At 45.9% G+C, this 24,679-nt stretch overlaps 1 protein-coding gene across 2 annotated transcripts; it reads right to left on the reverse strand.

Moving 5' to 3' along the window:
• Positions 1–4,144: 4,144 nt before the first annotated feature.
• Positions 4,145–12,143, reverse strand: SRSF5 (serine and arginine rich splicing factor 5). Of its 2 annotated transcripts, none has more exons than XM_073638914.1 (8): positions 12,035–12,143; positions 11,170–11,320; positions 7,271–7,341; positions 7,072–7,194; positions 6,916–6,982; positions 5,777–5,850; positions 5,570–5,680; positions 4,145–4,805 (listed from the first exon to the last, which is right to left on the reverse strand). In XM_073638914.1, exons 2-8 carry the CDS (start codon positions 11,293–11,295, stop codon positions 4,532–4,534), a joined length of 846 nt encoding a protein of 281 aa, XP_073495015.1. In that variant the 5' UTR covers positions 11,296–11,320; positions 12,035–12,143; the 3' UTR covers positions 4,145–4,531. The 2 variants fall into 2 exon arrangements, with proteins under 2 accessions (XP_073495015.1, XP_073495014.1); XM_073638913.1 differs by having other exon boundaries at positions 4,145–4,808.
• Between the last annotated feature and the right edge of the window lie 12,536 nt (positions 12,144–24,679).

Below are 24,679 nucleotides of genomic sequence, written 5' to 3' on the forward strand. Positions count from 1 at the left end.
TCTTGGTCTTCCTTTCCTGGGGCGGTCCTCATGTGAGCCAGTTTCTTTGTAGCGCTTGATGGTTTTTGAAACTGCACTTGGGGACACTTTCAAAGTTTTCCCAATTTTTTGGACTGACTGACCTTCATTTCTTAAAGTAATGATACCCACTCATTTTTCTTTACTTAGAATTTGTATTATGGCAAGAAAAAAGCAGCTAACAGTCTATTTAGTAGGACTATCAGCTGTGTATCCACCAGACTTCTGCACAACACAACTGATGGTCCCAACCCCATTTATAAGGCAAGAAGTCCCACTTATTAAACCTGACAGGGCACACCTGTGAAGTGAAGACCATTTCCAGTGACTACCTCTTGAAGCTCATCAATAGAATGCCAAGAGTGTGCAAAGCAGCCATCAAAGCAAAAGGTGGCTACTTTGAAGAACCTAGAATATAAGACATATTTTCAGTTGTTTCACACTTTTTTGTTAAGTATATAATTCCACATGTGTTAATTCATAGTTTTGATGCCTTCAGTGTGGATGTACAATTTTCATAGTCATGAAAATACAGAAAAATCTTTAAATGAGAAGGTGTGTCCAAACTTTTGGTCTGTACTGTAGATATGCTCCCTATAGGTATGAGCACAGTTTCCAGGCAGGTGAATTCAGGTTTAATTTTTTTTTTTTTTCTCACTTTTGATATTTTTGGGAGCCAGCAGTTTTGTTTTTGGTGTCTCTTTTTTTTGCGTTATTCAGTAATAAAGGCAATTTTCAAACAAAGAAGCTAGCAAAATACTCAAAAGGCACCTAGAGTACACCCGAGCATGTGTCTGAGCTTTCCCATTTATTTGTATTGTAAAATACAGAGTATCTTTAGACTATGTGCCCACGTAGCATTTTTGTAGCGTTTTTACAGCCGCCAAAACGCTTGTAAAACAGTTCGCCATGCAAAGCAATGTGAATTCGGATGTGCTGTACACGTGATGCGCTAATTAACGCGCTGAATTCGCGGTAGAAATAGTCATGCTTTTTGCAATGCGATTACGCTGCAAATTCACGGCCATTGAGGAACATTGAAACGCAGTAAACCTGCAGGTATATGTGGATTTGCTGAGTTTCAATTAAATTCAATGGCCGCGAATTTGCGGCGTAATCGTGGTGCGAGTGGTATCCAGGATGAAGAGGAGACTACAACTCCTCATCCCAGCTACCACGCGGTAAAAAAAAAGGAAACGTTAAAAAAAACAAAACCAAAAAAAAAAAAAAACCTGTATACTCACCTCTCCGGTCTTCTGGCAGCGTCCTCTCTCCTCGGCGTCCCGGCAGGACCTGCAGTGACGTCATTTAGAAAGCTGATGGTGACCATCAGCTGACTAAATTACGACGCCGAGGAGACGTGAGTATACAGGTTTTGTTTGTTTTTTTAACTATAGATGCAGCATTTAAAGCATCTAAGTTGGTCACAAAATATAAATCCATGCCAGTTGCATGGATTTATATTGTGCGACCAACTTGTCAAGCACTTTTCCAAGTGATGCTCAAAATTGCTTAAAAAAAAAAAAAAAAAAAAAAACAAGCATGCGAAAAACGCATGTAAATCTGCATGCGTTTTTTTTCTGCCAGAGAGGCAAAAACGCTCTGCATCAAATCCGCTACATGGGCACATAGCGTTAGAGCGGAAGGTGCCCAAAAAATGATTTGAACCTGTTGGGTGGGGAGTTGTAAACTTAAAAGTGGTTACAAGAAACTGAAAAGCCCGAACAAATTAACAGCAAAATGTTTTTTTTACATGACATTGAGTGCACATACCCTGCATGATTATGGAGAAGGGAAGGGGGTTTCAAGGAACAAACATAACCCAGGGTAATCACGAATAGAATGAAAATGGGGTGGTTACCACACTTCACATAAATATATAGTTTATGCAAGTGTCCGATATTTCAAATTGTATAAAGTAAGGAAACAAAGAGGCCCAGCGCCATCTTTTCCTATATAACTTCTTCTTACAAAGCCAGTGTGCTGTGAAAATCTGTCAAAATAGCTCTATACTTTATGAAAGTAAACAATTCCCACTCAGTCCAATAGACAGCTCAGTGCTCCTCCTCCCTAACAAATATCCACCCACCTAGTCTGACTGCTCCTCAGTATCCCTACTCCCTGCTGAGATCTCACACTGCTCAGTACAAGCTGCAGCTGTCAATCATGCTGGCTAGGTGCAGACTGGATACAATTCATACTCCAGCTCTCACTGTATATAGTTAGCTTAATACTAGAAGTCATCTAGCATGGATTTCCAAAGTAAATACACCATTCACATCAGGTTGTTCAACTAGTTCATATACACAGTTTGTATTGTAAAATGCAGTGACTGATCATTTTTAACTACTGGTGGAGGACTCGGCCCCTATCAAAACTTATTTGTCAGTTTATTAAAAGGACAGGCAAGGAGTTTCCCCATTTTTCATTTCTTGGGCCTTCACCTGGTGGAACAATGAGTGCTTTGGTCTTTTGTTTTAAAAGGCAAGGCGACCAGAGGAAAAGCCTCGCGTTGGCATAATTAAGAAAGCTCATAAAATACTGATCTATTTTCTGAATAGAAAAGTTCTCTACCAAATAAGTGCACCTGCGAGACCTCTTCTACCTCGCAGAGGAAGCCATGTACATAGGTTACAAAGCACATTAGAAGCTATCATGTAACAGGAGCTGAACCCATTAGAGACCTCTGAAAAGTTCAGTAAGTAACACTGTGCATGCCAAGAGGGCGGAGCAGGACCCCTAAGTACATCACAGAGCCTCCACTTCATTCACTGATACATGAGCAGAAGATCCTAAAACTGATCAACAGGATCACTGAGCTGCTAGGTTCCTATCAGGACGTCACCATCTATTTCTCCATGGAGGAGTGAGAGTATATAGAAGGGACACAAAGATATGTACAAGGACATCATGATGGAGAATCACCCATCCATTACATCAGGGTTCCCCAACTCCAGTCCTCAAGGCCCACCAACAGGTCATGTTTTCAGGATTTCCTTAGTATTACACAGGTGATAATTGCATCACCTGCACAGGCAATAATTCCATCACCTGTGCAATACTAAGGAAATCCTGAAAACATGACCTGTTGGTGGGCCTTGAGGACTGGAGTTGGGGAACCCTGCATTACATCACCAGGAAAGAAGAGACTTTCCTGGGTTGTAAAGAGAACAGATGGATCCAGTCTGAGAAATCCCCCAGCAAGATGTCCCAGTCCTCTATATTCCCAGGATTGGCCAAAAAAGGAGGAAAAGTGTCCTCTGGGATCATCAGGAAGGTTTTGGTGGATTGACGAGTCAGTCAGTGACCAATTTCTCCCATGCATCAACCCTACTCTGGAACTCTCTACCCCAACATCAGACTGTCGTCCATCGGTGAATCCTTAAAAAGGAACCTGAAGATCCACCTCTTCCGATAAGCCTACAACCTGCAGCAACCACCGCTCCACGACCCGCTCTACCCTCACCTACTGTATCCTCACCCATCTCTTGTAGCCCTCGCAGGCAGTGTCCTCTCTCCTCCTGTACCAGTCGCTGACTCATTTTTATTCAGATTGTACTTGTTGTTTTGCGATTATACCTTTTTAAACATGTAAAGCGCTATAATAAAATATATCTTAGGTTTGAAGTATAAAACATACAATAATAAGGCAATAGTGTAATAAGAAGAAAAATAAAAGTACACTAGTCTACACATCTGACAAAACGGTTTAGACCACCACTAATAACATAGCTGGTCTAAAAGGGGAACGTCTCTCTTTGCGGAGACTTCTAGAATTGAAGTTGCGCTCTCTGAATTCAGCCTAAAGCAAGTCTAGGGCTATATTCACTTGTAATCCGTCTATTGGACATTGCAAGGTGTTTTTTTGTGGGGTTCAATATTAGAATGGGATTTAAAAGAACAAACATGGATGAGTTTGTTCACATTGGCGGTTTAAGGCTATGCAAATTTAATACAGCAAAAACACAACGTGCAACCATAGCCTAAGACTGAGCAACGTGTCAGCGTCTGCAATTATGTTACCTGCTTGAACAGAAACAAGGCAAGTAGCCAAATGTAGGGTGACATTTATATTAATGGCATGCAAAAATTACAAACACATCAGCCAGGAGTCTTGTCACACACATACAAGGAAGGCAGGTCTTTATTAAAGTTTATTTCAACAGCATATATCACAAAATGAGAGGAAGCTGGATGTTTGGGTGTAGGAGTGGACAGTGCAGCTATATACAGCATTAACCATGAGACATTTATCTCATGTCAAAATATATAGGGGATGGGGAGGACAAAAAATAAGACATTTACACAAACTGTACAGATTAGGCGAGCATTATAAAAGACAGGTTGAGAATCTACTGTGCAGTGGTCCACATTAGTAAAAAGTCTGCATCTCTCTTGTCCTGCTTTCTCATGGATACTTACCAAGATTTAGCAAGTATACATATTTCACAAAAATCATGGGAAAACTGAATAATAAAAAAAAATAATTCTAAAATAATAAAAAAATAAGTGTTCAGTTTCTGCTATCAACGGACCGAGATCTCGACCGAGACCTTTGCCGGTCAACAGATGCTGGAGACTTTGATGGGCTTCTAGAGGCAGCTTTTTGGGATTTCTCCTGGACAGGAGACCTACTCACAGATCTGGATTTGCTACGGTTACTGCGGGGGCTGCGAGGACTGCGGCTACGGCTACGAGAGCGGCTGTAGGATTTCCTGCTCCTAGAGCGGGAACGGCTGCGAGACCGGGATGAGCTTCTGCTGCGGGAACGGGACCGGCTTCTTGACCTGCTAATAAAAGCAATTCAGGGTAAACTGCTGACCATGCAACGACTGGATTCATTTCTACACAGACCATGTGTCAAATTACAGGAGCAATCTGGGGCTGCCCTTCGCATTAACAAAAACAGTGGGCAGTCCCAGACTGGTGGTTTTAAATAAAAGTTATATAAAAGAATTAAGTGCTCAGCCACTCAAAAAGACTAGACTTTCTAGCAAAAGTCAAGACTGTCAAGACTGAGTTCTGCAGCCTGTCAGGGCTCATTCAGATGCCAGTTTCTTTCATAAGAGCATCATCTGTATTTTCCACAGATCACACTCAAAGACCTCCATGCAAATCTGACCGATCTCAGACCGTAATGCAAGAACTGGCTGTCAGTCTACCGCCAGAGCGTGCATGATGGGGTTATGCTCTGGTTGGGAGACTTGCGGCCGGTCCATGCATAGGGGTCTGAGATCGGTCAGATGTCTGCACGATCCCCAATAGTGAATGGGGACATTCACATGTCTCAGCTTGGTCCACAAAAAAAAAAATCAGACATGTTCCCACAACCCGAGGAGCGGCGGCAGGGGGGATTCCCACAACAGAAGAAACGGCTGACTTGCAGGGGTTTGACCCCTTTGTGTTACGTCTGAGCACTTCTGTTAATTGATATTTTACTAAATATCACCCATCTGAGGCTGGATGCTCTTATTAAATAAAAAAGGGCAGTTCCGGACTGGTCATACTTAAGTACCTATGTGAAAATTACCTAAAAATGAGGTCCACTAACCTGTGCCTTTTGTTTCCTTCAATCAGCTTGATTTTCCTTCCATTGATTTCCTTGCCTGACAGCTTTTCAATAGCATTTTTCAGATCACTATACGATGCAAACTCAACAACTCTGTGAAGAACAGACAGCAATTAGCCCACCACTCATACCAGGTACTAGCCAGCCCTATAAAAACTAGAGGAAGACCAACCCGTGCCCCTCACTTACCCTTCATTTAGTTTAGGCCTGTGTGCATCAGCAAAGGTAACTTCGCCAGCTTGTCTCATGAAGTCCTTCAGATCCTAATGCAAGATTTTCAGATTTATTAGTACGATGACAAGAGAAAATGGCACAAAACATAAAACACTGAAAAAAAATTTGACAGTGTTAGATCGGGAAGCTGACATTGTACTTTTACCACTCTTAGAATTTAGAATAGCAAAAACTACAATAGGGCACAAAATAAGTGAAGTCTTTGGAAGTAAGAAAAACAAAAAAAGAACATAACTAGCGTAAAAGTGGAAAAGGTGTTAAAATTACAATAATATACTAAAAATTAGTATTTAACAAGCCATTTATTTGGTGCCCATGATGTCATTAAAAATATAAGTTACTTTACCTTTAATAATAAATCCCTAGGCTAGTCAATCAGCAAACTGCAATAAGCGACTGGAGGAACCGTCACGACACAAGCCCGACTGGCTCTTCACACCCACTTGAGGGCTAACCAATTGATGGAAGCTTTTATATCGTATGGCCCTCCCTATATGAAGACTATGAACGATGGCCATCATTTTCTATTCTTGTGGTGTTACCATGGACTTTATTGCGACCAGGATTCCAACGACCACCTAATTGCGTATCTTTTCAACTCTGCGACCACGACCTCATATTTTCGGAATCTTTACAGGCAGAACCATCTCTCAACATAAGGACCAGATTTCGTTAACTCTCAGGGGGTCGCTTGCAACCTGGCACTTTTAAGGAAGTGCTCCGGTATGTCTAGACCAGCAACGGATCTAGGAAGCCAACAAGCACTGGTAGGAGCCTCACTCGAAAAATTCAACCCGGCCCAACCAAAAGTGACCAACACAGAGCGATAACCCAACAGGCGCTCCTCGTCACAAGGCCAACGAGACACAGATAGGCTGGCAAATAAAGGGTTTAATATTTGGTTAAAATTAGGTTAAAACAATAAAAATATATATTATATTTAAATATATAAATATGTATATATAAAATAACAAAAACCCAAACCCCAATTACAAAAAAACAATTTAAACAAAATGTTCAAATGCCATAACGTGCCTCTAAGAAGAGAACACAGGCAAAGTCTCATGTGCCCCACGTAATATAAGTGGACAAACCTGCCAGCTGACGCGAGACGACAAGTTTTCCACAATGAGACGATTTTCAGTCCTTATTGGTGGAGCACTGAAAGGAAAAGAAAAAAATAAGTCAATGTATGATCTGTTTTTTTATTTTTTTTCTTACTATTTATTTTACTAGTAAGAACAACTTACCTTCTATCATTACGTGGACGGCGACTACTAAAACGATCAGAGTATCTCCCCCGCCCCATTCCTCTGCCACCACCGCCGCCGCCACCACCCCTGGAGCGCAGGCGTGCATGCTCAATGGTAACCCTGAAACACAAGAAGTTTACTTACATTAATATCTAATAGAACAAAAAAAAAACCTCACTATTCATAAGACACCTACCTTTCACTACACAGCTCCTTCCCATCGAGCTCATACACAGCATCATCTGCATCTCTTGGATCTTCAAATTCCTGCAATGAAGAAATTTACAATTTATAGTGTGAATCTTCACACTACGCTGCTCATCAATCCCTCTAGACCCCGGCTATGCTTCTGATTTGCTCACGCCTCTAACAATTCTTGACATCAGTCATTTGAAGAAAAAAAAAATTGCTACTTGGCTGCTATGCAGATTTTGATATTTTTTTTTTGCTGGGCTCACCACAGTTGTGCTACATTGTTTACTGTAGAGTAACATTGACAGTGCAATGATGCGATCCCAGTGTCACTTAAAGGGGATATCTGTGACTTTATGGAAAATAAATGTGCCCAAGCAGTTGCTACCTACCTGCTTGTTGTGCACACAACGTTCTTCCCCGACGCAGACCACTCCTATCAGGGATACAGCTTCCTCTGCTGACATCACGTCGACAGAGCGGATGCTTTAACTCCCCGCTCCACTCAGTTGACAGGGCGGGACTTCTGACGTCATTCTCATTGACAGCCGAATTGCCGCTGCCTAACTGAGGGAGTCGGCTGTCAATCAGAACAACGTTGGAAGTCACGACCCGACCCAGCTGAATCCCCGGCAGGAGCAGTCTGACCATTCTGTGGATAACAGCGGTTTCTCTGCAGAACACAAGGGCATGGCCTGCTCCAGGCTATTCCTAACTGCCCGCCCCCGGCTAGCTGTCTTTATTCCGTCCGCTAACAGGGGACGTGGCCTGCTCCAGGCTGTTCCTAACTGCCCGCCCCTGACTAGCTGTCTTTATTCCATCCGCTAAGAGGGGGCGTGGCCTGCTCCAGGCTGTTCCTAACTGCCCGCCCCTGACTAGCTGTCTTTATTCCGTCCGCTAACAGGGGACGTGGCCTGCTCTTAACTGCCCACCCACTGCCACCTGTCTCTATTCAGTTGGATAACAAGAGGCGTGGACTGCTCCCTGCTGTCTCTATTCCGTCCGCTAACAGGGGGCGTGGCTTTCTCCAGGCTGTTCCTAACTACCCGCCTCCTACCAGGGGGTGTGGCCTGCTCCAGGCTGTTCCTAACTGCCCGCCTCCTACCAGTGGGTGCGGCCTTCTCCAGGCTGTTGCCAACTACCCGCCTCCTGCTACCAGGGGGTGTGGCCTCCTCCAGGCTGTTGCCAACTACCCGCCTCCTGCCATCTGTTACCAGAGGGCGTGGCCTCCTCCAGGCTGTTGCGAACTGCCCGCCTCCTGCCACCAGAGGGCGTGGCCTCCTCCAGGCTGTTGCTAACTGCCTGCCTCCTGCCATCTGTTACCAGGGGGCGTGGCCTCCTACAGACTGTTGCTAACTGCCTGCCTCCTGCCATCTGTTACCAGGGGGTGTGGCCTCCTGCCATCTGTTACCAGGGGGCGTGGCCTCCTGCCATCTGTTACCAGGGGGCGTGGCCTCCTCCAGGCTGTTGCTAACTCCCCGCCTCCTGGCATCTGTTACCAGGGGGCGTGGCCTCCTACAGGCTGTTGCTAACTGCCTGCCTCCTGCCATCTGTTACCAGGGGGCGTGGCCTCCTACAAACTGTTGCTAACTGCCTGCCTCCTGCCATCTGTTACCAGGGGGTGTGGCCTCCTCCAGGCTGTTGCTAACTCCCCGCCTCCTGCCATCTGTTACCAGAGGGCGTGGCCTCCTCCAGGCTGTTGCTAACTCCCCGCCTCCTGTTACCAGAGGGCGTGGCCTCCTCCAGGCTGTTGCTAACTGTCCGCCTCCTGCCATCTGTTACCAGGGGGCGTGGCCTCCTCCTGGCTGTTACTAACTCCCCACCTCCTGCCATCTGTTACCAGGGGGCGTGGCCTCCTACAGGCTGTTGCTAACTGCCTGCCTCCTGCCATCTGTTACCAGGGGGTGTGGCCTCCTCCAGGCTGTTGCTAACTGCCCGCCTCCTGTTACCAGGGGGTCTGGCCTCTTCCAGGCTGTTGCTAACTGCCCGCCTCCTGAAATCTGTTACCAGGGGGTGTGGCCTCCTCCAGGCTGTTGCTAACTGCCGCCTCCTGCCATCTGTTACCAGGGGGCATGGCCTTCTCCAGGCTGTTGCTAACTGCCCGCCTCCTGCCATGTTCAGGGGGTGTGGCCTTCTCCAGGCTGTTGCTAACTGCCCGCCTCCTGCCATCTGTTAGCAGGGGGCGTGGCCTTCTCCAGGCTGTTCCTAACTGCCGCCTCCTGCCATCTGTTACCAGTAGGTGTGGCCTTCTCCAGGCTGTTGCTAACTGCCTGCCTCCTGCCATCTGTCTATTCCATCCGCTACCAGGGGGCATGGCCTTCTCCAGGCTGTTTTTAACTGCTCGTCCCCATCATCGGTCCGCTAACAGGGGGTGTGTCCTGCTCGCCTGCCCCCTTTCCATCTGCTAACGGGGTGTGGCCTGCTCAAGGCTGTTCCTTACTTCCCGCCCACTACCATCTGTCTCTATTCCATCTGCTAACAGGGTGCGTGGCCTGCTCCAGGCTGTTATTTTTACTTCCCGCCCTCTGTCTCTATTCAGTCAGCTAACGGGCCGTGGCCTGTTCCTAACTGCCTGCCCACTGCCATCTGTCCCTATTTATTTAGATAACAAAATGCGTGGCCTGCTTCAGGCTGTTTCTAGCAGTCCCCTCCCTGTTCTTAAGACTAAATAGACAGATAACAGGGGGCAGGGCAGCTAGGAACAGCCTGAAGCAGGCCACGCCCCTTATTTATCCGGCTGAAGATACAGATATCAGGGGGCAAGGCAGCTATGATCAAGCCACGTCCCCGTTCTTTACAGAGAAACTGCTATAATCAGGAGACCTGCTGATGGTAACAGCAGGGAGCTGCACACTGCGGTAATGTCCCAGATGGGAGGGGCGAGCAGTGAGGAGCAGCTCCTGTCACACTGAATTACAAGTGCTATAAGGAAAATAGAAGGTTTTACCTATCCAAAGTACCCCTTTAAATACATCTCCCCACCTGCTTGTTCCCCCTCTATCTCCACCTCTTCTTTGATTGACAGCTCTGGCTTCATAGTGCAGAGAAGGTGTGGAGATAGATGGAAACCAAGCAGGTGTATGTAGACGATTGGCTGCACCGCGAAGCACTGAGCGCCTGTACTTGGTTTGAACAGTCACTTTGTGCTGACAAAGTCCCTTTAAAGCACCACTCTGATATTTTATTTTTTATTTCACCCCCAGACTGGTATCACTAATCCATGTCCCCTACCTGTAGTAAAATTCCATCTGTCGGATTCAGCCGTTACTGAAATCACTCATGTCCCGCACCGCTGTCTTGTGACCACAACTCCTGACTGACTAGACATAAGAGGCAACGGTCACAAGCTCTGAATGCAAGTCTGTGAAAGTCGCGGTCTGGCTTTCATAGCCTTACATTGAGTAATGACCTCCTGTAAGGGAGATAGATATATATATAATGGCCGATCCGTAGAATCAGTCATTTAATATCAGACTGGTAAGAGGCGCTAACAGCAACGCTAGACCCCCAATCTGATATGTATGACCTATCCCACATTCCCAGAGAATGTCATTAAGATCCACACCGTGTACAAAACTTAAAGGGTAGGACATCAATATTATATGCCAGAAAACCCATGTGCAGGCTAAGGTTTTGCTGCATCTCCTGGCAGAAAAACTGCAGCGTAAAATAAGCACTTTTTTTTGTTCTTGTAGATTTTGCCCCACTCATTATTATAGATGAAATATGCAAAAAAAAAAAAATAGACATGCTGCAGATTTAAATCTGCAAAGAAAAAAAAAAAAGTAACGTGCGCACGAGGCTTTGGGAATCTCATTCACTTTGCTGGCACTAGGAAATCATTCAGGCTTTGTGCCAAATCTAAGAAAAAAAAAAAAAAAAAACAAGCAAAAAACCACTTACCACAAATCCAAAGCCTCGCTTTAGGTCAATGTCCCTGATTCGGCCATATCCTTTGAAGAACCTTTCGACATCTTTCTCTCTGGCAGCTGGATTCAGACGCCCGATGAAGACTCGGCAACCGCTCATGTTTGACTGGAAGTTGTAACAGAACCTGAGAATTGAGAGAAGGCTTGATTACAGCTCCGAAAGCACCAGAGCAATACATAAGAAATCCACTAGATGGCGATCAAGTGACTCCATAGCTCTCAATGGAAGCCTCCACCCACCTCCCCAGGTGCCAATACCATATATATTTTGCATAGAAAGCCAAGCCTTTCTGTATAGCTATGCAGAGCACGGAGATTACCGTACCCCTCCCCCACAAGATACTATTTTATACTAGAACACCCTTTCAATGCCATTACAGCAAGTAATAATTACAAGTGAGACTCAAAATCACTCCAAGTATGCAGCAATGCAGTAAATAATGTTCTATATGACAATATATGACGCCCTGGGCCAGCAGCTCACACTAGGGGAGGCCTCTGCCTCGCACTTGTATTTTGCAGCAAGCTTTCCAAGATGGCGCCTGCAGCCTGGCCAGGGGGCGGGGCATCGCCTCACTCGTGGGGACCGGGGCATTACTGTGCACAGAACCATTAGAATACTGCACTAGAATAACGACGCCTATAATATACAGCAGCTTTGTGCTTCTGGGACAGTCAGCAACAACAATAAAAAAAAGTAATAAAACAAATATATAAATTATACATATTACTAAAATACAGAGCTAGCATGCAAATAAATACGTCAAGCAGAATAACCGCAGTCTAAAAACGGTTTTTTAAAAAAAAAAAAAAAAAAGCCGCGCCTGCCATATACCAACCTTACTGTACAGCAGCAAATCCGAGAATGACGCAGCTCGCGAGCTGCAACTGAACAAAATCTACAATACGGGGGTGTGGCTATTTCCCGCCCGCCCTCCAAAAAAAAAGGAGGCGTGTCTTACGTCACGTGACCACTCTCCTATACGGGGAAGAAAAGGAGCACGATGCTAAACCCCGCCTCTTTCATTCTTCTGTTCTTCACAAAATGGTGGCTGACGGAGGAGTGGCCTGAGAATACCGCCCGCTGATTGGCTAGGAGGGCTGCTGACGTTTTAGCACTGCTGCTGCAGTGATGATGTGACCCGTTTCGTAAAATGGAGGGCGAAAAAAATATAAAATAAAGCCCTGTGTCGTTTTGCTTTTGTGTCGGACGTTATACTGTGTAATATCACGTCACGAGTTATAATAAAAGGCTGATAGCGTGTAATAAACGGTTTTTCATAGTGTACTGTGTGACTGCACGTTCATTAACCTTATAATCACTAAAGGAGAACAAAACAGCCGTGCTGGTGAGGGGGAAGATGGTGGAAATGTCGGTGTAAGAAGGCTCGGTCACCAGTATCAACATGTGCTGGCGACATATCGCCCCGTGTAAGCAGGATGTGCTGCACATGGCACAGAACAAAGGGCTTAAAGGGATTGTCCACACCAGGGGCGGACACAGACTGTAGTGGGCCCCTGTGCAAGAAATTTTTGGGGGCCCCCCCCTGCCCTTCATAAGGCAACAAAGTTATGTAAACATAACCCCCCCCATGTGCATCTCTCACCCCCCCCATGTGCAGCTCTCATCCCCCCCATGTGCAGCTCTCATCCCCCCCATGTGCAGCTCTCATCCCCCCCGTGCATCTCTCATCCCCCCCGTGCATCTCTCACCCCCCCCATGTGCAGCTCACCCCCCGTGCATCTCTCATCCCCCCCGTGCATCTCTCATCCCCCCCATGTGCATCTCTCATCCCCCCCATGTGCATCTCTCATCACCCCCCCATGTGCATCTCTCATCCCCCCCATGTGCATCTCTCATCACCCCCCCATGTGCATCTCTCATCCCCCCCATGTGCATCTCTCATCCCCCCCATGTGCATCTCTCATCCCCCCATGTGCATCTCTCACCCCCTATGTGCATCTCTCATCCCCCTGTGCATCTCTCATCCCCCCCCATGCATCTCTCATCCCCCTGTGCATCTCTCATCCCCCCCGTGCATGTCTGATTCCCCCCACTCCTAGTTAATTAATTGTATTTAAATAAAATAAAACTTGTTATACTTACCCCCATGCGATCCCTGCAGAATCCTGGCGCTCGTCCACGTCGCTGCCACCAGGTTCTCCTGACGTTCGGCCATGTGACGGCGCCACATGCATAGCCAGCAGCTTTTGTTTTGGCCAAAAGATTTTTAAAGCCGCCACCACGATAAGGTAGACTCTTCTGGCCGGGCCCTACTCTAACCTATTAAAATTTTCTTAAAATATCCAATACCCTTTTTAGATATATTTTTATTTAGTTTTCTTTAAGGGAATGTGTCATATACATTTTTTTTTAAAATGACCAATAATACCACATACAGGGAATACCGCCACACTATGACCAGACCACATATTACCACAACATAGTGACCGAATAATGCCACACAGAAGGGAGAAAAACTGCCACACCATGACCAGACCACATATTACCACCACAGTACTAATATTACCACCACATTACTAATATTACCATAAGTGTCATTATACACGGGAGCTCTATACATGGTATGTATAATGTAAATGTCCAGGTAATCTAGTGATCACCAGTGACATTATACACAGGAGCTCTGTATATAGTGTACAGGTAATACAGTGATCACCAGTGACATTATACACAGGAGCTCTGTATATAGTGTATAGTGTACAGGTAATACAGTGATCACCAGTGACATTATACACAGGAGCTCTGTATATAGTGTACAGGTAATACAGTGATCACCAGTGACATTATACACAGGAGCCCGGTACATAGTATATAGTGTAAGTGTACATGTAATACACTGACTCACTGGTGACGTCTCTAGGTGAAGTCCTTCAGCTACGCTTTTCTCCTTCATCCAGCACAGACCGCCATCACGTCTTCCAGCCAGGACTCGTCTCTGCATAAAATAACACAGTTATCTAGAGCACATTCCCCAACTTCTACATTACGCAGCTGAATACAGACGTGCATTCACCATCAATATATGGTTAGTTATTATACAACCTACCATTCCAAATATAAATTGTAATCCACCACGGTGCCCCCATTAACTGTAAATAGGCACTTAATATATAATTTAATTAGAACCTCTACTCTTTCCGCCAATTTGTTACCAGTTACACTCCTGCATCCGCAACGCCCCCTACTCTATACTTCCTGCTCCCCGCATTCATTATTTACATGCACCCCCTGCCCCAATTCATTATATCATGTCCGTGCTCTCCCCACCCCATCATCATTTACTCTCCCCCACCCCACATTCATTATGTGCAGCTCATTATCCCCCTACTCCCAATTCCCCCATGTGTAGCTCATTTTCTCCCAATTCCCCCATGTGCAGCTCTCACCCCCCCATGTGCAGCTCTCACCCCCCCATGTGCAGCTCTCACCCCCCCATGTGCAGCTCTCACCCCTCCATGTGCAGCTCTCACCCCTCCATGTGCAGCTCTCATCTCCCCCCATGTGCACATCTCTCATCCCTCCATGTGCACATCACTCATCCCACTCCCCCACATGTGCACATCTCTCATCCCCCCATGTGCACATCTCTCATCCCCCCCATGTGCACATTTCTCATCCCCCCATGTGCACATCTCTCATCCCCCCCCATGTGCACATCTCTCACCCCCCCATGTGCACATCTCTCACCCCCCCATGTGCACATCTCTCATCCCCCCCATGTGCACATCTCTCACCCCCCCCACATGTACACAGCTCTCACCCCCCTCCCCCACATGTGCACATCTCTTATCCCCCTACCCCACATGTGCACATCTCTTATCCCCCTCCCCCACATGTGCACATCTCTCATCCCCCTCCCCCACATGTGCACCTCTCTCATCCCCCTCCCCCACATGTGCACTTCTCTCATCCCCCTCCCCCACATGTGCACCTCTCTCATCCCCCTCCACCACATGTGCACCTCTCTCATCCCCCTCCACCACATGTGCACTTCTCTCATCCCCCTCCACCACATGTGCACCTCTCTCATCCACCTCCACCACATGTGCACCTCTCTCATCCCCCTCCACCACATGTGCATCTCTCATCCCCCTCATCACATGTGCATCTCTCACCCCCCCCACATGTGCATCTCTCATCCCCCCCCACATGTGCATCTCTCATCCCCCCCCACATGTGCATCTCTCATTCCCCCCCACATGTGCATCTATCATCCCCCCCCACATGTGCATCTCTCACCCCCCCACATGTGCATCTCTCATCTCCCCCCCACATGTGCATCTCTCATCTCCCCCCCCACACATGTGCACCTCTCATCTCCCCCCCCACACATGTGCACCTCTCATCTCCCCCCCCACACATGTGCATCTCTCATCTCCCCCCCCACACATGTGCATCTCTCATCTCCCCCCCCACACATGTGCATCTCTCATCCCCCCCCACATGTGCATCTCTCATCCCCCCCCCACATGTGCATCTCTCACCCCCCCCCACATGTGCATCTCTCATCTCCCCCCCCACATGTGCATCTTTCATCTCCCCCCCCACATGTGCATCTCTCATCTCCCCCCCCCCCCCACATGTGCATCTCTCATCTCCCCCCACTTCTAGTTAATTGCATTTAAAAAAAAAAATAAAACTTGTTATACTTACCCCCATGCGATCCCTGCAGAATCCTGGCGCTCGTCCAAATCGCTGACACCAGGTTCTCCTGACTTCCGGCCATGTGACGGCGCCGTCACATGACCGGAAGTCAGGGGAGTCATGAAGGCGCTGCCGCAGCAGCGCAGCGCAGCTCTGAGATGTCCCGGACCCGGCGCTTAGCATGAGGCCGGGGGCCCCATGAGGAGAGAGACGCACACGAGGGGGCCCCTACTGGCTTGGCCCCATACTGGAGTCAGGGCAGTCATGCCCTGATGGCGGCCCTGCTGGAGGCTGGAGGGGCCCCCTCTCCCTCGGGGCCCCCGTTCAATGAACGGGCTGCACGGGCGGTAGTTCCGCCCCTGGTCCACACCACTGAGGAAGTCTTCAATAAGCCCTGCAGCGTGTCCTATCCTAACGGTGTGTAACGTACACACCGCGATGATTCGGCTCCGCCATTTCCAGCGGTCGTCACGTGAACATGAGTATACACACATGCGTCACGCTCCGCCTCGACTCTCCGCCACTATACATATCGTATACTTTTGGGTCACAGGAATCGTCAGGCGGAGAAGAATCCTCACAATGTGTACATTGCATACTGTTAGGATACGAGGAGATGCAGGCCGTGCTGAAACTTTCCTCATGGGTGGACGACTCCTTTACGTACTAATCAGCCTGTAAACGAGCGCCCATCAATTTGTATGTAGCAATAATGGAGGATCTGCATGACGCGGTTCTGATCGCACGCGGCTTTTGGTCACTGTGGTAATATCCAGTGTATTGATAAAGGGATCTATGGCCGAAATTCAAGACTGACCCTCAGATTTCTGTCAAGGATACACGATTTAACCCGATGACCCCATCCAGTGCGATTGCGTCATATGGGAGTACACACTGTAGTTTCCACTGTTACTTTAAATCCACACTTGAAAATTCTCATTCTTTTTTGTTTGTGCTGCCTTTATGGGGGTGTATAGGGGGATATTAGGGATAGGGCAAATCAATTCGCACAACCCGGTCCTGACGGCACCCGCAAATCCTCTTTTGATTATCGGACCTGGAGCAAAGTCACTGTCAGGGAATACAGCCAGGAGATCACACAGATCCCATCGCTGCCATCAATTTGTCAAGGAAAAACACTCCGCCACCTCCAATCGCCAGGACATTTATGCAATTGACTGACGAGTGACGGACGAGGCCGCGACTGTTTTCACTAATATATATATATACACCCCATTACGGTCACTGCCAACTCCACAATAACAAGGGGAACTAGCTGCCACCACCAATCACTTTTACAGGCCGACTGGACACCCGTTAAAGATAGTGCATTGCTTCAGGAGAGAGGGTTATAGAGCAAAGAGAAACAGTTATTCAATTTTATATATTTAATCCGAAAAGTAGGAAGTGTTTATAAAATTATACAAAGATGTTACAAAATGGACAAAACAATACGTTATATACAATTGCATAAAATAAAAAGGATAAACCGAAGAAATGTTCTAAACCTGATGCCACAGGGTTGGCTCTGTCTCTTATGAAGGGGAGCTCTTCGGTTTTTGGGGGGGTAACAATACAGCTCCACAACGAACTGCGTCTCCCAGGACTGAGACTGATCATAGTTTGGTTATTTGCTTTTATAAATACAATTCACACCCATATACTTCCCCTCCAGTGACTCATAACAGGGCTGGTCATGGGATGTGGTTAGTTCTTTTTAGAAAATTATGGGATACCCAATTTCTACCATATCTTCACCCCTGAAGGTTGCAGGTGGGGGATATTACTGTCACATTTCCTATCATGATTTTACCTTTCTATAGATAGGAATATGGCATCGATAGCATCATCCATCTGTCCAATATTAATTTGAGTGTTCTGCAACCGCCCAGTGATGTAAGACAGTGTGTTACTGCTACGCCCTCAGGTGGTGCACGTGGTTCATGGACCCACTGTGCCACAGGACTGAGCTTGCCTAGGAAGGGGCGTAGCTAAATGGCTACCTGGTGTTCACTGGAGCTCCTGATGGTGGACACAGACTGGGCTGCAGGTAGCCGCCAGGTACCACTCCTAGACAGATCCCGGTACTCCAGCTGCTGACCCCAGGGCTCAGGTTCGCTGACACAAACTCGGGCTCCGTTCAGACTAATAGGTTCAGGATCACTGCAGAACGGTTACTGACACGGAGGCTCAGATGGGTAATTCAGAGATTAGTTGTAGCAGTCCAGATATACAGGATACTCGGACGGGGGGACGGGACCAAAGGACTTCGGGAACAGGACTGGCCGCACCAGGGGACAATGTTCAGGCACTAGCCACACCAAGACTAGGGATACGGGTTCGGGAAACTGGACACACCGGGCCAGGGGACCTCACAACTGCACTGATAGAACACCACACTACCTAATGACTAAATGTGTTGCTTCGGTGACTCCATAAGGGGAAGGGAGTCTTTTATACAGGCTGACTCCCAGCTATAGGCTGAGAGCCATCTTGCAGGTGAACTAATTATACTAAATGCCTCTTAGCAACAGGCTTAGGGTATTTTACTATATGTGCGCTGCCCTTTTAAGAGCAGGGGAACACGTGCGCACTAGGCGATGCAAGGAACTGCGGCGCGCACTACAGCAGAGGAGAGGGAGCACACCGCGAATCATGCTGCGCAGCCGGGGAGGTGAGTATGCCGACGTCCCTGAATGGAGGGGGAAGGGGACACCATGCAGCGGCTTCGGCCATTGCGTTATAGTTATGTTCACCACTTCATCACGACTTCGAAAATAAGACTCTCCTATCTATCATGTCCATGCTGTTCATAAAAACCTCAATATTCATAGCTTGCAAAGTAGGACAAAGCAGCTTAAAGTGGATTGTCTGCCAGTTCTGTGACACAGGCAGGCTAGGGACAAAAATCTGTCCCCTCCCCCATTCTTCTGAAAGTTCAGGGTTGGAATGGTGTCTGTGATCTATCAGATGACCAACTTTAATTACCTGTTTGCAGAGAAGGAGTTAGAGGGTCTCAGCCGCAGTTAAGGGTTATCTGGAGGTCATGGAGCTAAATTTTGCTCCATGTAATCCATGCTTTAATGTGAATATGAGAAGTTTATAGATTTTACAGTCATATGTGCCTTATGCTGCAACAATGCCGTCGTCCCCCGCCGACTAATCAAGAGAAGAATCACAGATGTGAGGTAGGAGGCAGTTGTCAGGGCTCCCATCCATTGGCCACAGATTACTGACATGACCGATGGACCAGGTCGTGCGGATCAATTAGAAACTATCTCTAGTGAGTATCACTGTCTGCAGCGATGACGTGCCTCAGCAACTGACAGCCTGTAGCGTCTTGTGAGTTTATGTTGGGATGTTGTCCTTGCAGCAATAAGGAGCACCGGCCAGCGGGGATCATTGGGGTGAGTATTGTTTAACCCATTCTGAGAATTTTATTAAAAAAAAAATTACTTGCCAGACAACCCAAATAACTTAGGATGTAGGAGGATGTGGCCCAGGTGCCTCCAGGCCTAGTTTACTATGACTCAATTCTGTACTGAGCTCCTTTAAATTGTTAATAAAATAACACAATGGCCAAATGGTCTCTGCTGACTCCTGACTTACAATGGGAAAATGTCACTGCATATTCTCACTATGTACCGTCTCCTATTACCAGGTATATTTTGTGTGATCATGGGACAGTTGCCAGTATGTATTATCCGTCTTTTGCAATGTCATGTGTTTGATATTTTGGCTAACTAAGCGTGATCTTGGGTTCCGTAGTGCGCTTGACCATCTCCAACAGTCCCTAAGATGCTGCATGGTGATGTAATTTTCCTGAAACCACTGTTATCAAGCGATTTTCCATTGATTTTCAAGCAATTTACCATGGCGGTAAAAAGTAGCTAACTAAATCACTCTGAAATCTCACCTAATAAGAATTAATACGGTTGCTGGACTATATCAATTTTGAAGAGATTTTCTAGCTCTGTACATTACCATGGACAGTGATATCACAGTGATTTCTTTATAGTTGGTGATATAAAAAAAATCAAGATGTTGCCACACAACGCACAAAGTCTTATAGCTGATTGTCTGCAGTACAGTCCAGTAGACCATCTTATAAAAGCTTACAGGGGCTTCTGAGGATCCATTAACGTTGGATGGACCTACCGATATCGATGGATTCAGCCGACAGTCTAGTGTAAAAGAGAGAGCTTCTGTCAGAAGTTTCTGGAGGTATACATGTTAGAGCCCCGTCACACTAAGCGACACTACAGCGATCCCGACAATGATACGACCTGTCATGGATCGTTGCTGCGTCGCTATGTGGTCGCTGGTGAGATGTCAAACAGTCAGATCTTCCCAACGATGCAGCAACGATGCGGCGACCCGTAACGATCTGTATAACGATGCACGCCTATGTGTTTCTGTGTCTGAGTCGTCAACAAAGTCATTGGTAAGGTGTCAAACACACCGATGCATGCTACCCGGCGGGGCCTCAACGATCAAAGAAATGTCCAGACCATTCCGACATGACCAGCGATCTCACAGCAGGGGCCTGGTCGCTGCTAAGTGTCAAACGTAGCGAGATCGCTGCTGAGGTCGCTGTTGTGTCACAAAACTTGTGACTCAGCAGTGATCTCACTAGTGATCTCGCTTAGTGTGACGGGGCCTTTAGACTGCCAGACGAACCCGTCGATATCGGTGGTTTCGGATGACATTAGCCTAACGTGGATGGGGACTTTTTAGGTTGGTTTTACATGTCTGTTAAACATGGATTTGCTTTGATTGGAATATCCAACCAGACCACCAGATCTCCTGCCCAGGGTAATGGCTTCATATATGCACATGTTTGCTCTGGTCAGGGGATCTAGGTGGGCTAGTATGACATTAGCCTAATGTGGCTGGGGGCCTTTTAGGTCGGTTTTACATGTTTGTTAAACACGAACCTGTTTAGATTGGAATAACCAACCCAACCACCAGATCTCCTGACCTGAGGTAATGGTTTCATATATGCCTATGTTTGCTCAGGTCAGGAGTTCTAGGCGGGCTAAGATAACATTAGCCTAACGTGGCTGGGGGCCTTTTAGGTCGGTTTTACGTGTCTGTTAAACACGGACCTGCTTGGATTGGAATACCCAACCACCAGATCGCCTTAACTGAAGTAATGTCTTCATATATGCCCATGTTTGCTCAGGTCAGGAGATGTAGGCGGGCTAGGATAACATTAGCCTAACATGGCTGGGGGCCTTTTAGGTCGGTTTTACGTATCTGTTAAACACGGACCTGCTTGGATTGGAATACCCAACCCAACAACCAGATCTCCTGATCTGAAGTAATGTCTTCATATATGCCCATGTTTGCTCAAGTCAGGAGTTCTAGGCGGTCTTGGATGACATTAGTCTAACGTAGATGGAGGCCTTTTAGGTCGGTTTTACATGTCTGTTAAACACGAACCTGCTTGGATTGGAATAACCAACCCAACCACCAGATCTTCTGACCTGAGGTAATGTCTTCATTATATACCCATGTTTGCTCAGGTCAGGAGATCTAGCAGTTGAGTCTGGTATTCCTGTCCAAGCACAGATGTGTGAACATGGACGTCCTGTGAGAATGATTGGAGACAGAAATATAGAACAAAAAATATGAGCAAATAATTTACATTTTTTTTTTTTTTACCACCCAGTCAATGTGCTGTCGATAAGCGCTCATTCAGACGTCTGTGAATTTTCTCATACGCAATGATTAATGTCATCAGTGTTTTTGATCAGAGTCATCAGAGTTTGAGCAGCGTATCAGTTTTTACCATCAGAGTTTGGTCATTTTCATCATGTTGATGAAAAAAAAAAATATGGATGTTTCTCCAGCTTCTATCAAACAGTCCGTGAAAAATGGACAGAACATGGATGTCATCAGAGTACGCTCCAATTTTTTCACTGACTCATAGACTTGTATTGGCGAGTTTGATTCGACACTCGGACACGCCGGATAATAAAAATGATATACCAATAGTGCAATGTACTAAACAAAACTGATGCAGATTTCTACTAATGGGAATCATAGGGTTTGCACTTCTTTCGTTTTCTTTTATAGTGTGGGTACAAACATAAGATGAAAAGCCTAGAGAAGTAATTCTGACTTCGGAGCCTACAATGCGAGTATCAGTTTCAGGTATCACATTCACCAGAATAACAATGTGCTTTTGAGTAAATGAAAGACACTAATTGATGTGTGTACAGACCATTTCAAGAAAAATAACACCAGATTTTTTGGCAAAATATCCATAGAATAGTGGAACAAACCTTACAGATTGCTTTTATCCTTCATTACCTTTCCAGGACAGTATATTTCTCCATCAGGTACTGCCCATATATGTTTTTATAACTTTCCAGTTGAATTCACGTGCTAAGAATATGGAAACCTTTGATATGAGATCTGATTATTAGACTTGAGGATCATTTTTTAGGATTCATTTACACTTGTAAGTGGATTTTGTTGCAGATCAGCTTCAAAATTCACATAAAATAGGCTTGTAATGCAGTTTCTATTGATGGGAATGTTAAATCCGCATCAAGTCTTTTTTACGTGTTTCATTTCCTATCGAGGTTTCGAAAACTTTGTTGGGGAAAAACATAAGTGACGTGACACTCCTTTGAGCTAGATTCCTGGTGGGATCTGTCTCCAAAGTTGTCAAGTCAAAAGGGTGCAAAAAAAAACAAACAATAAAATGTGTTAGAAAAAAAAGGTTCAAAACCACTTAAAAAACTGAGTCAGATCTGAAAACGTAGGCCATGTGCTCATGGAGATTTTCAAGGAGTTTTAGGAGCAGAAACTCTCCAAATCTCAAAACTCCTCAAAAACATTGAGGTTGTGCTCAGTTTCTGCTCCTGAAAACTTATCAAAAAGACTCCGTGGATTCCTGAAGTAGATTTCTATTGAAAACCACATGGGAATTTCCACCTACAAAATACTGTATTTGAACTTATTATATGTAGATAACTTTGTATCGGGGAGTTAACAGGTCCTTAATAGGACTGATTGGAGTTTCCCAATGGAGGGTCATTATGCTTACAGGATATGTCTGGTTTATAACATCACCAGGAATGACAGTAATGATCACATAGCAGTTAAAGGGGTTTTACCAAGTTTACTCCTATGGATGGAAGATAATTTGCGATTTTTGGAAAACCCCTTTAATCAATAAAAGCTTTGTAGTAGCAAAAAAATAATAATCTGAACACTACGCACATTGTAGAAGTGCCCTACATCATACTGCTGTTTACTACTGCCAGCACATAAGGATTGACATCACTGATCACGCTCCCTTGCTTCATAGTGACATGATTTGTAGCTTTATGATATAAAGGGTCATGTATCTGATTAGACCACCCGAGATATCACAAATGAATAAACTTATATGTAAAAAAAACACTTTAAGGTGATATGAGGCTGTAAATCATTGTATGTAGATGGGGCAGGGTGCCAGAGGTTTTAGCTCTGGCAATCACAAGCTCGCTGTGGGGGGAAGGGGAGCAAAGTCTAACCCCGGAGCAGGTCCATAAAATACAGAAGTAAAGGTACACTCACTGCCAACATTGTAGTCAGGCCGCTGCACTATGATAATAGCCTTTATATAGAGGCGACATATTTTACGTCACTTTACAGTTGGGTGAAGAACTAAATGCAGAGTAACAAACAATTGCTTACAAGCTATATAAAATGGGAGGAATAACGCAATAGGGACAATGAAGCAGATTGCACCTTCTTTTTAGCATAAATCAATTTAGACAAATACATTATTGATATACTCCAGAAAAGAACAGATGGGCGCTCACCCCTGGACACAAAGTGTCTAGAGAAAGAGACATGGCTTTGGAATTTTTAATGATGATCTAAAATATAAGCCAAGTTAAGCCCCCCATACACATTAAACTGATGTCAGCAGCACCCACCAATATCGAGAAGTTCAGTTCACACTCTAATCTGTATGGGGGGCGCCGACCAACTGATCGTCGGGGGGGGGGGGCATGTCCGGTTATGGATTGCCGATCACTTTGTTCTTCCTGAGATAAGTTGGTTTTCTCATAGAGAACACAGAAATGTGAGGCTTAGCGAGCGCTCCTCTGTATGGGAGAATCGGCCGAGATAGCTGTCTGTCGAACAATCGGCGAAAGCAGCGTTCCACCGACAGCCATCTAATGTGTACGGGTGCCTTTAGAGCCAGCTTTAACATTTTCCGTCATGTAAGATGCGCCAAATCACGGCATGCGCACCTTGTATCTTTCGGCTGGTAGTCATCTTCCCCGACTCTCTCTCATAGAGCGCTCCTGTGTACTCTGTGAGAAAGCCACTGTCACATATCTGCTGACGGCCTATCTCTTAGAGAACAAAAGGATCAGCAGACTGAAATCGGACATGCCGGACATCATCTATCAGTGTAGAAGAAAACTTGGCACTCAGAGATATTGGAATTTTTTTAAATTAATTTAATAATGATAAGTATGTACAGAGAAACCAACGTTTCGGTCCAAAAGGACCTTCATCAGTGTACCTGCAGATATAGGTTGTATGGAGATAAATATCTCAGTGAAGCAGTCCAACAGTCCATCAGGACGGAGTTTAGAAATAAGGAGATGTCAGCGAAAGGAACGCAGCGTCCACCGCTGGTTCAGAGGTCCATCTGTTCAGCCATTCTTGCTCTATAACATGCTGCCCGCAGATTGCACAGCATTTACAATTTAATGATTTCCTTTCATCTAGGCTGTTTTATTGTTCTGTATTTTTTTTTTTTAATTAGGGGTTTATTTTTGCAGTATTAATTAGTTTT

The sequence above is a fragment of the Phyllobates terribilis genome, unplaced genomic scaffold (genome assembly GCF_046119375.1).
Source record: "Phyllobates terribilis strain yellow unplaced genomic scaffold, ASM4611937v1 Scaffold_7__3_contigs__length_470593459, whole genome shotgun sequence".
NCBI classification, from domain to species: Eukaryota; Metazoa; Chordata; class Amphibia; order Anura; family Dendrobatidae; genus Phyllobates; species Phyllobates terribilis.

Bases quoted from the DNA above. Each gene is read 5' to 3' on its own strand.
- SRSF5 (XM_073638913.1), bottom strand. From the start codon at position 11,295: ATGAGCGGTTGCCGAGTCTTCATCGGGCGTCTGAATCCAGCTGCCAGA. The intron at 7,195-7,270 runs GTAGGTGTCTTA...CTTGTGTTTCAG, and splicing joins AAGGAGCTGTGTAGTGAAAG to GGTTACCATTGAGCATGCAC. The intron at 6,983-7,071 runs GTAAGTTGTTCT...TTTTCCTTTCAG, and splicing joins CGTCCACGTAATGATAGAAG to TGCTCCACCAATAAGGACTG.